Source organism: Chiloscyllium plagiosum, unplaced genomic scaffold (genome assembly GCF_037043375.1).
Source record: "Chiloscyllium plagiosum isolate Xiang-an unplaced genomic scaffold, Cpla_swu_hap1 HiC_scaffold_4, whole genome shotgun sequence".
Classification (NCBI taxonomy): domain Eukaryota; kingdom Metazoa; phylum Chordata; class Chondrichthyes; order Orectolobiformes; family Hemiscylliidae; genus Chiloscyllium; species Chiloscyllium plagiosum.
This window is the reverse complement of record NW_028270142.1, coordinates 17,821,329-17,833,958: the sequence shown is the minus strand read 5'-3', so window position 1 is coordinate 17,833,958 and position 12,630 is coordinate 17,821,329. Positions and strand designations below refer to the sequence as shown.

Below are 12,630 nucleotides of genomic sequence, written 5' to 3'. Positions count from 1 at the left end.
CGGATTTTGAAATAGTCCAGATACCAGATACAGTTATCAATGCAACAGGAGGATTAAAAGATGAGCAGAATAACGATGAAAGTACCTTTAGCAAATGTGGTATTACAGCACAAACAAAGTTTAAACCAAACTAATAGACAAAACAGATCCTTGAAATGCTTAAGAGACAATTACTAGGTATAACTGGTGTGATTTTAAATATTATTGGTACTCAGTATATGATTTGTTAAATGTTACATTGGTCAATAAACAAAGCATAGACAGACAATTTTACAGCAAACCATTAAGCTGTGCTTAAAAACCAACACACCTTAATAATACTGCAGTTAATTATTGAATTGGATATGCTAAGTAAGAGGGAGGTGCTGGCAAACTAGTATTGCCTCTGGGAGAGTAATTCAAAGACCCAAGTAATGTTCTGGGGAATCAGATTGACAAAGCACACTGAATTTGAATTCACTAAAACAATATGGAATTAAAAGTTTGATGACCATAAAACCATTGTTGACAGTCATAAAATCTCTCTATTGAAAGTTTAGTACAGAGAAATGCCAAATTACCTGGTCTGGCCCATGTACTCCAGACCCATGGTAATGTGGTTCCTAACTCTCTGAAATGGCCCCACCATGCAATTGTTGTATCAGCTGTAGTGGCTATGGGCCCTGACAGTGTCCCAGCAATAGTACTGAAGACATGCATTAGAACTAGTGCACTCCTAACCAAACTGTTCCAGTATAGCTACAACATTGGTGTCTACCTGACTAATGTGGATAATTGCCCGGGTACTTCCTGACACAAAAACTAGGACAAATCTGATCCAACTAATTACCACTCCATCAGTCTTTTAATGATGCAAGGTATCATCGACAGTGCTACCAAGCAGCCCTTACTTAACAATAACATGCTCACTAATGCTGGGGTTCACCTGGGTCACTCAGCCCCTGACTTCATTACAATATTTGGTCAGAGAACTGAATTCCAGAGGCTAGTTGAAAGTGAAAATACTCTCCACTGGCTTGGAGTGATATGAAACACAAAGGAAGAAGTTTGTGGTTATTGGAGGTCAGTCACCTCTGCTCTTCAATATAGCATCCTTGGCCCAAGTATCTTCAACTATTTCTTTACCGGCCTCCCCTCCATCATAAGGTCAGAAGTGAGAATGCTCACTGTTGATTGCATAATGTTCAGCACCATTTGGTACTCCTCAGATACTGAAGCAGTCCATGTTTAAAGGCAGAAATACCTGGACAATATCTAAGTTTTGGGTGACAAGTAACATTCATGGTACACAAGTGCTAGATAACGACCACCTCCAACAAAGATTCACCCCTTGACATTCAATGGCATTACCACTGTTGAATTCCCTGTCTTCAACATCCTTCAGATTACTATTGACCAGAAACTGAACTGGCTGAGACGAATGAATATGTGGTTACAACAGTAGGCCACAGGCTCGGAGTAAATCAGCTCCTGACTCTCCAAAGCCTGTCCACCATTTACAAAGCACAAGTCATGAGTGTGATGGAATACTCCCACTTGCTCAGATGAGTGCAACAACAACACTCAAAAAGTTCAATACCATCCAAGACAAAGAAGCGCATTTGATTGACATTACATCCACAAACGTGGCACACCCTGCACCACTGATACTCAATGGCAGCAGTGTGTACTAACTACAACATGCACTACAGAAATTTACCAAGGTTCCTTATTCTGTTTGTTTTAAGTTACTTGCTAATTAGGAATTAGTAGCAATACACAAAACTACTGAAGAGAAATACTTTAAACTTAATTGTAAAGTTGGACTTACGACATGACTCACAGGGGTGAAAGGTTACATTTAATTCTTAAATTATGTTTGCTGAATGATGTACAAGCAGAATGTACTCTTTTTTTAATGGGCTTGATAATACATAGGAGAATAATGCTAAAATAATGAATTTGAACTTGATGAAAATTAGGCAATTGAATGAAATTATAGCTATTTTTCAATTGCATTCAAATATACTGTCTAATTAAATATGTCAGTTGTTAAATTGGGCTTGATAACCAGTGTAAAGAAGGGCAAGATTACAGCTAATCATAAGTTTGGTCTCATAATTAATACGCAGGGGAATTCTGTTATTTTTTAAGTCAGGTTTGGTTACAAATAGTTAGGGTATAATGTTCATCGGTTGTTAAATTGGGATTGAATGGGACACAGGAGAGTAATTTTATTGCTAAATTGGCCTTGATAGTAGATTTAGGAGATATGAGGTTGGCAACCAAAACATAAATAATCATATCAGTCAATTGTTAGATTAGTCTTATTAATTGAAGGGGACTGGTAATTTAAGTGGTTATTACAGAATCAACACCTGGAAACTCGACTGCTGAACGATCAAAGTATGTTAGGGTAAAGTGATACCACAGATCCAAGAGCTGCCAGGGTATATCAGAAGCACTGAACAAAATATAAGCCAAAATCATCAAGGGGTGAGCTTGGTAGATTCCAAGATATTGGACGACAGAGGTCAGAATCACTATAGAGCAGGGGCTAGGGGAGAATTATGACCATAAATGTACGAGTGAAAAAAGCCCAAGTGGTAGTTGGTGGAAACATGTCCCCAGATGATATCTTTAACTGTGGATCCCAGAGGTCAATAAATTCCTGTTAACAAAAACATATGCAAGATGAGGCAAGATGAAGAAAAAGGGGTAATTTGGTAGGATAGCCAGTAAAAGATCAGGGATAATGAGGTATAAAAACTGAAAATGCTGGAAAAACTTAGCAGATCTGGCAGTACTTACAGAGAGTCGAGAGTGTGGTGCTGGAAAAGCATAGCAGGTCAGGCAGCTTCCAAGGAGCAGGAGAATCGATGTTTCAGGCATAAGCCCTTCATCAGGAATCCTAATGAAAGGCTTATGCCTGAAACATCGATTATTCTGCTCCTCGGATGCTGCCTGACCTGCTGTGCTTGTCCAGCACACATCCTCGACTCTGATCTCCAGCATCTGCTGTCCTCACTTTCTCTTAGCTGATTTCAATCTTACTGCGAAGCCTCTTCCAAGGATGCCGACCTTGAAGAAGTTCTCCTTCTCTCTCTACAAGTACCTATGAAGAGACAAACAGATTTAACATTTTGAATCCAGAATATTAACTCACTGACTTGGAACTCAGTTAAGGACTCAAATGCTGCCAGACCTGATGAGCTTCTCCAGTGTTTTGTTTTCATTTCAGATTTTCAACATCTGGCAGTATTTTGCTTTTATTAAGGAAGATAAGGTGATGGTTCTAATTAACATTTTCTTGGGACTGAGAAAATGAATCCAGAACAATGCCAAACTAATAATAGAATTAGTGGCAAAATAAACTTGGTTCAGGAGTCAGGGAAAAGATTAGTAAAAATTACACTGGAAATACCACAATGGTCCAGAACGCTGTGAAAAGACAAAAGTAGTAAAACTTGTATGCGAGTTGATGTGAGTCAATGTTGATGTCTAGTCTGTTTATGTTCAGATGTGGTGAATAGTAAAAGTGAATGTGTGTGTTTGGAATAAATTGGTGTAAGCTAAAAGAAGCAATAACCAGAAGACACTGTGATAAAAATGAGAGTTTAGGTTATGAAAGAACATTGCTTTTCAATATGCTTTTGTTAGGTGGTAGTGGAATCATAGTATCTCCTCAGTGCAGAAAAAGACTATTCGGCCCATCAAGTCTGTACTGACTTTCCAAAGCACACCCCACCCAGACCCTACCCTGTCTCCATAACCCCACAATTACCTGGGCTAACCCATTTAGCCTGAACATCCATAGACACAACGGCGAAATTTTAAGTATGTGTATCTTTGGACTGTGGGAGGAATCCAGACTACCTGGAAGAAACCCGCACAGCAAACTCCACACAGTCACCCAAGGCTGGAATCAAACCCTGAGGCAGCAGTGCTATCCACTGAGCCACTGTGCTGCCCTCTAGGCCAGGAATCTCTAGGGTGAATCGGGATTGTACAACCCTGTTGATAAGACAGAACAGTGGATGAAGGGCTCCACGCATAAGGTCAAAAAACAAAAGTAGCGTGGCTATTGGCCTGGCAGGTGAAGTGAGAACAGCAGGAGGAAAAGGGAAGCCAGTTGGAGTTAGAATTGAGGAAATCAAGAAAAGGGAAGGAAGATAAGTATGCCATAGTTGACTGGACAAAGAGTGGAGAACAAAAGAGATAAAAAGGTACAGAACAATGCAACCATGTTAATGGGCTGGGATAGGGGTGATCCTAAAGGTATATTGTGCAACTATATCAAGGGTATAGGAAAAGAGGTAGATGGGAAACAATTGAAACAGAAGTTTAACAAAGCTGAGTAGGAGAGAGTCAATATTAAGGTTGTGTAACTGGACCCAAAATGTTAACTTTGATTTCTCTGCACAGATGCTGCCAGATCTGCTGAGCTTTTCTAGCAATTTCTGTTTTTGTTACTGCTTTACAGCATCCACAGTTCTTTATGTTTCTATTTCGTATTCTTTTCTGTCTGTGTGGAACAAACAGACTTACTTGTGTGTGCATGCCATTTTTAATTGAACCGGCAAATTTAAAATTTCGATTGAAGAGGATCAAGGAATAATCAGGTCCTCCTTACAAAACCAGGCTTAGCACTTTACTGGCAAGGACTTAATAAAGCTGTGATGACCATTGACTCTGTGTGTATGGAAGGAAAAGGCCTGTGGAAACACTGGACACAGATCAATGTGTATGGGTACACAAAGAATAAAAAGGACTAACAGTTGATGACTGGCACCCTCTATCTTCTTCTTTACAGGACCGTGGAAATTGCAATACTGCTGATACGTCTGGCAACTACAATTGTGGAGGGACCAAGTCGTTGACCTTTTTATAAAGGACTTGAACCAATCCAACTTACAGTCAGGAGCATGGAACATTAAATGCCACATGAAACAAACTAATATGCATAAGGAATAGCTCAGGGCATTTGGGAATGGGGCAGTAGTGAAACTGTAAAGCAAAGCAGAAAGATTCTCTTTATACTTAAAGCTGCAATGCATAAATCTAGTGTCAGCATCATGAACTATAGTTTAAACTTTATAATCCCTATAATAGATATTTTTCAATCAGCCTGTTCAACTGTGTTATGACACACCTCTGGAATGGGTGGGACTTGTGGTATTGCATCATAATATTTTCTTTTAATCCTTACTGAATCTGTACGCAGTTACCTGTATTGAATTAAGTTCTGTTCTAGTTATTTGTTATCAAATTTTCTAACCAAAATGATTGTTGATTGCAGCTCACATTTTAGGTAATCTGTGCATTGCTTATGGTTTGAAGAAAGTTGTTTAATTCCAATGTGTCCTCTTGAACACACTGGCTAGTTACACAGCTGAACGATGTTGCCAGAATCACTGATTAAACTGTAATCTTTAATTTAGAAAACTAAATTGCTAGAACAATTGTATAGAGCTGGTCTGTATTTATCAATTAATTGCAGCTGTTAGCAATTACAAGTGTGTTGACTTTAAAATCACATTGAGCATAGCAATGTTCAAATGGAATTTTAAGTTCAATTTGAAATTAACCAACATAACAGCTTCCTTATATACATTGACTGCTCAAACACCGCACTGTAGAACCAAAATCATATTTTACTTTTCCTCATATGCTTGAATCTAATACAGATCACACATTTTGAACAAAATATCTGACTATTGGAGCTTTTTAAAAATTCATTCATAAAATATGACCAGCATTTATTGTTCATCCAAGTTTCCCTTGAGAAGGTAGTGGTGAGCTGCTTTCTTGAACTGCAGCAGTCCACATTCTGCACATAAATGAACAATGCTTTTAGGAAAGGAGTTCCCAGAAGTTTGTCCAATTGATACTGAAGGAACAGTGACATAATTCAAAGTCAGGATGTTGAGTGATTTGGAGACAACCTTGCAGGTGATGGTATTTCCAAGCACATGGTGCCTTGATGCTCTAGATGGTTGTGGTCATAGGTTTGAAAGATGCTGTCTGAGAAGCCTGACTGAATTTTTGTGCTTATGACACTATGACTAAGGCATAGGGTGCAGAAGTAGGCCATTCAGCCTATTAACTCTATTCTGCCATTCAATAAGATCATGGATGATTTGATAATCCTCAACTCCACTTTCATGAACTATCACCATACCTTGTTTTGCTTCATAATTAGAAATCTGTCTCAGTCTTGATTGCACTTAAATGCAACAATAGTCTATTCCCTTCACCCTCAAATGCTTAACTAACCTTCCCTGAGTGCATAAAACAGTGGAACAATCGCAAAATATCGTAAATTTTGAAACCAGAAATAAAACAAAATCAGGCAGATCAATGAAGAAAAAAATATTTAAACAGCACTAACATTCCATCAATTGGATCCACCAACTCATTAAACTTTTTAAAAGCATTAATACTAAAATTGCAGATGAAACAATTAAACATCACAGATTTTTGTTTTCAAATTATGATGGACCAAATCTCCACGAGATTAAAACAGTAAAACTTGTATTCTGTGCATGCCTTACCTGGATCATATAAAGGTGGAGGTGGTGGTGGAAGGGAACCTCCATCTTTCACAGTTTTACTCATCTTTTTAGCTGCTCTGATGGTGGCAATAAAATTTTCATGTTTTAATCTCCAGTTTGAGGGTTTTTTGGGAGGCTCAGGCTAAAGAATTGAAACAGAATTGCAATTAAAGTAACATATATGTCATGTGCATGCATCCTACGTACATCATCCTCATTTCATGTTTTGTAAAAGAAAACTCTTAACATGTCTTAATGGAAATATCAGTAATTCATGAAGCAAAATTGACACGGACTGTTAATGAACCAATTTGAAAAGAATCAACTCTTTTCTGTCATTTTCTGCCAAGTATCCACATCATCAATACCTCACAGCAAAAGATAAGGATGAAGCATTCGCAGCAATCTACAGCCTGTGCCAAGTAGTTGATCCATCTTGACCACCTCCGGTGGTCCCGAGCATCCAGATACAGTTTTCAGCCAATTCAATTCACTCCACATGATATCAAGAAACAGTTGGAGACATTGGATAGTGTAAAGGATGTGACAACATACGAGCAACAGTACTGAAGACTTGTGCTCCAAAATCTGCTGCTCCCTTAGCCAAGCACTTCCAGTACAATTGCAACACTGGCATCTGCCCAACAATGGGAAAAATTGCCTGAGAGTATCCTTTACACAAGACGTTGGACAAATCCAACCCAGCCAGTTACTCTCAATCATCAGTAAAGGGATGGAAGGTGTCATCAACAAAGCTATCAAGCAGCACCTGCTCAGTAATAACCCGCTTGCTGATACCCAGTTTGGATTCCGCCAGGGATACTCAGCTCCTGCCCGTAAGGCTACATTCAACCAAGTGTGGCGTCAAGCAGCCCTGGCAAAACTGTGATAAATGGGTAACAGAAGAAAACTCTCTACTGTTTGGAGTCAAACCTGGCAGACAGGAAAATGGTTGTGGTTGTTGGTGGTCAGTAATCTCAGCTTCAGGCCATCTCTGCAGGAATTCCTTGGGTTAGTGTCCCAGACTCAACCATCTTCAGCTGCTTCATTAACCTTTCCATCATAAAGTCAGAAGTGTGGATGCTCACCAATAACTGTTCATGACTTTTCAGGTACTGAAGCAGCCCATGTGCAAATGCACCAGGTTTGGGCTGACAAGTGGCAAGTAACATTTGCGCCACACAAATGCCAGCAATGGCCATCCCTAATAACAGGTAATCTAACTACCAGCCCCTTGGCCTTTAATGGCGTTACCACCACTGAATCCACCTCTATCAATATCTTTGGGATTACCATTGACCAGAAACTCAACTGGACTTGCCATACAAGAACAGATCAAAGGCATGGAATACCGTGGCAAGTAACTCACCTCCTGACTTCCCAAAGCCTATTGATCATTGACAAGCCTGGAATGAATGGAATACTCACCACTTACCTGGATGGGTGCAGGTCCAACAACATTCAAGAAGCTTGACACTATCCAGCACAGTCCACTTGATTGGCACCACATTCACAAACATCCACTCCAGCCACCACCAACACTCAGTAGCAGCAATGTGTACTATCTACAAGATGCACTGCAGAAATTCACCAAAGATCCTTAAACAGCATTTTTCTACACCATGACCACTTCCATCTTGAAGGACAAGGGCAGTAGATACATAGGAACACCATCGCTTGTAAGTTCTCCTCCAAGCTAGTTACCATCTGACTTAGAAATATACTGCCGTCCCTTGCTGTTGTTGGATTAAATCCCTAGAAATCCCACCCTAATGGCATTGTGGGTCAACCCACAGCACATGGACTGCAGTGGATCAAGAAGGCACCTCACCACCATCTTCTCAAGGGCAACTACAGATGGGCAATAAATGCTGCCAGCCAGCGATGCCCACATCCCATGAATGAATTTTAAAAAAAGACTTGGTCACTCACATTTCTAATGTCTTCAAAGTTGTCAATAAATCTTTTTAAAATCCAAATCTCACTAATCAATTTATCCACAAATTCCTCAAGTACTTTAATACATTCATTGAAGTTTTACTTAAAAAGTATCAATATCACCCAAAAGCTTATGGTTAGACATCATATTCCTGTTTAGCATGGTGACTCTCAAATGACACAAAAAAGCACAAACATTATTGTGCAAAACTTTAAAAATAAATATCAGTAGCATTTAGATTATTTATATAATATTTTGCTAACACTCTCTTACAATTTCTAAAAACAGGTTTTGTTTGAAATTAATCCAGTAGTGGCAGTAAGACAATTCCAATTGTTGCTGGAAGAGAATGACAGAAATTGAGGGGAACAACAGGGCATGGAGATGACATTAGTGGACAACAGCAGACCCAAAGCTAACAGAGACAAGTCAGTAGTAAACAGACCAATTTTACATCTAAAAAAATGGAAATAGTGGACGAAGATTTAATTAGGTGTGAACACATTTTAAAAATGTTGTTCATTTAAAAAAACTTCAGCCTTCTCCTGCAAGAGAGTGAAAGGATATTGGAGGTAGGTGGGAATGTGGCCTTGAGGTTACAATTAGACCAGCCATGGCCTTATTGAATAGCGGAGCAGGTTCAAGGGTAGTGGCTTTCTTCAGCTACTAATTAATCTGCATGTCAAATTCTATAGCTTCAACAGTCACAATTCTGATGTATGACATATAAATGTGTCACATATCTGTACAATTTGTCTGAGATCAAGGAAAACAAGAGATAAATTTGCCAAAACAGATAACCTTCCTTGTAAGGTGGATTCAACCAAAATAGAGGATCAGAGAGGAACAGACAACCCAGGCTTTAAAGTATATTACATTACATATGCAAACATTACCATTCATGAACATGGGCGGCACGGTGGCTCAGTGGTTAGCACTGCTGCCTCACAGCGCCAGAGACCCGGGTTCAATTCCCGCCTCAGGCGACTGACTGTGTGGAGTTTGCACATTCTCCCCGTGTCTGCGTGGGTTTCCTCCAGATGCTCCAGGGTCCTCCCACAGTCCAAAAATGTGCAGGTTAGGTGAATTGGCCATGCTAAATTGCCCGTAGTGTTAGGTGAAGGGGTAAATGTAGGGGAATGGGTTTGGGTGGGTTGCGCTTCGGCAGGTCGGTGTGGACTTGTTGGGCTGAAGGGCCTGTAAGTAATTTAATAAGGATTTAATCATGTTACTAACAAGAATGCTGTATTGCTCATCTGGAAATATTTCTAAGAAGCAGTATATTGCCATTCTAATAGATAAATTTGCTTATTTCTTTTGTCAGCTAAAGAGTTTATTCTTGCGTTAAGCTCATCAATGTATACTAGAGGTGGATACTACGACTTGATAATCAGCAACCAGGCAATAACAGGGATATGCAACAATGCTGGCCCAGCCAGTGACTCCCATGTCCACAATTTAAAAACTCAATTAGCACAGAATCAAAATGATACACCGAACTGAAGGCTCGTGGTAGTATTCCTATTTCTGAGCCAGGAATTAGTAGTTTTTGAACAGATTAATTAAAAATATACTAAACTGCCTTTACAACATATTACTCATTTTCTTAAGTATTAAATGTTATTCACTTTGCTAAGTCACTCTGTCTATATATATTAATTGCTTGCACAATCAATGTTGAACTATCAATACAACTACAGGAGGGAAAACTAAAGGATTAATTTATATTAATTTGAGCATAGTTCTTGAACTGCAACTCTGGATCTCTTTTTCACTCTTCCTACACTCTTTCAATGAGATTCTTTTGTTCCCTCTATTAAATTGCAAATAATCAACGTAATTGCACGATCATAGCTCATTTCTCTCATCCTCTATTACTTGTTCAGGTTTGTTTTAAACCTTCTAACCTTGCAACAAGTTGACCGGTGAACGCAGAGCCAGATAAGCCAAATAATAGGCTCTAAACTGACTGCAGAACTCAAAGTGAGCAAGCTTTCAGAGATCAAAGTAGCAAGCCATGGAGGCAGCAACAGATGACAACCAGATGGAGTGAACTGACATCAGAGTCAACTGTAAATGTATAACAAATGAAAAGCTGTAAGCTTATAAGCAGGGGAAGAAGGCAACTGTGGTCAGGAGCACACGAACTGTGCTAGTTTGAGTGTTAAAATATGACTGATGGGGTGACAAAAGAATATAGACAGTAAGTAAATTAATAAAAATAAACTCAATGATTATTTGGTCGTTAAAATTTAAGTAACTTAGATATACCTTCAAAGACAGTACAACTGCATAGATCTATGACCAGAGAAATTCTCTGGAAAGACCTTTTAGACTAGCGTTATCTGCAGGCATGAATACGAAAGGGTTATATTGGATTTTCCACTATCTAACAACAGATCAAATTTAAACATTTTGGTTATTAATAATTAAAGTCATTGATAAGGTTTGCCAGACACTTTGTTTTTCACCATTCTATATGTTGCCCAAGTAAAGTTTTAAATTCTATATTTTGTTATGCATGATCAATCCTTTCTGTTCTTCGACTTTCAGTTTCATTTAATGAAAGTGCTCATATATGGAATAATTGCTTCCCTCTGTCTCCTTCCTCAGCAGATTCTTAATAAAAGTCTTTGACAATTTTGACCACTCATATACATGTATACCTCTTAAGTACTCCCAGGCTTGATTCAATTCAACTCTTCAGGAGTCCTTAATTCACCAAACCAGTGCTTGGTCCCAAGTATTTACTGACTGCCGAGCTTTGAAGTGCTGATGTCACATGAGTCAGTGCAAGAGGGTGCTGAGCTGGGAAGTGGCTGATATCCTGTTGGCCAGGAGGGGCGGCTCCATCCCAGCAGGTCCTGGAAGGTATGGCAACCTCTCAGGTGGGATGCCGTCAGATAGCATTGGGTTTGGGTTTGAGCTTCAGCCCTGTCAGGTGGTCTGTCACTTGGTGGTTGGGGAGTGTCTGGTGAATATGCCTTTGACATGAATTTTCAACTTCAACTGCCCGGCAATCCACCATTTCAATCAAAACCCCACCAAGAATAAATAACCTGTCAAATTAGTAAAGATTTCTTCCCTCTCCTCTTCAATTTTAATAAGTTTCTATCCACTCTGTTGCAAGGTCTCAGAAACTAAATGAAGATTTACTACAAGGTTATTCATACACACAAAATGCTGAACTTCGTTAATAAACCTGCTCATGCAGACTAAGACATGAAAATATTTAAACAGCTGTATTTCAGGCTTAGTCCTACCCAAGCATACCAGCGAAACCTCACAGCTAGAAATGAACAGTAAGATTAACTATACTTTTAGAATGTTCACATTGTGAAACCTAAATAATGCAGAAGCAGTTATTAAAACAGAATTCCAAGAAGACCTGTATATGTAAGAACATAACTTCACGGCTGCAAATTACACAAATGTCAAGTTATTTAAAATTAAAAATCACACAACACCAGGTTATAATCCAACAGGTTTAATTGGAAGCAGTAGCTTTCAGAGTGCTGCTCCTTCATCTGCACAACCGCACAACCACCTGATGAAGGAGGGGCGCTCCGAAAGCTAGTGCTTCCAATTAAACCTGTTGGATTATAATCTGGTGTTGTGTGATTTTTAACTTTGTACACCCCAGTTCAACACCGGCATCTCCAAGTCAAGTTGGTTAATCATAAAAGTTCAATCTAATTCATCAATTCCCGCAGATTCAACCAGACAGCCAAGACTTTAAGTCAGCATGATGAAAAACTTAAAAACTGAGGTGTGGGGGGGTGTTAATGATTGGAGGTGGGGGGTGTGTGGCTAAGATGGCATATCCAATGGTACCACCTACTAAAACAGGAGAATGGTAATTCTCCTATTCATAATTGATGGGTTCCTGTCGTCAAACTGAACCATGGTTTTCACATCAATTAGGATTGTAACTTGAGACTGTGTTATCAATTAAGCCAAAGGATGTTTGCTCCTTGTGCTCAACCACATGATGTCAAAGATTACACACGGTAACTTTCAATCACAGTTTCCTCTTTATCCCAATTGTGACTTCCTTGGTGTCACATACACAACAAACAACAAATTTTCATTTTGAAATCTAATAACTTTCTTTGTTCTTCAGACTCAAGACATAATGCAGTAATGCAATATCAAAGA

The 12,630-nt window shown here is 39.1% G+C and overlaps 1 protein-coding gene across 1 annotated transcript in view; it reads right to left on the bottom strand.

Annotated features, from left to right (window-relative positions):
- The window catches only part of zc2hc1a (zinc finger, C2HC-type containing 1A), a 51,850-nt gene that overhangs the window by 23,638 nt on the left and 15,582 nt on the right, over nt 1-12,630 (bottom strand). The window contains exon 4 of the mRNA XM_043689113.2: nt 6,534-6,675. Coding sequence (XP_043545048.1) covers nt 6,534-6,675 — 142 coding nt within the window. The remainder of the gene's footprint in view (nt 1-6,533; nt 6,676-12,630) is intronic.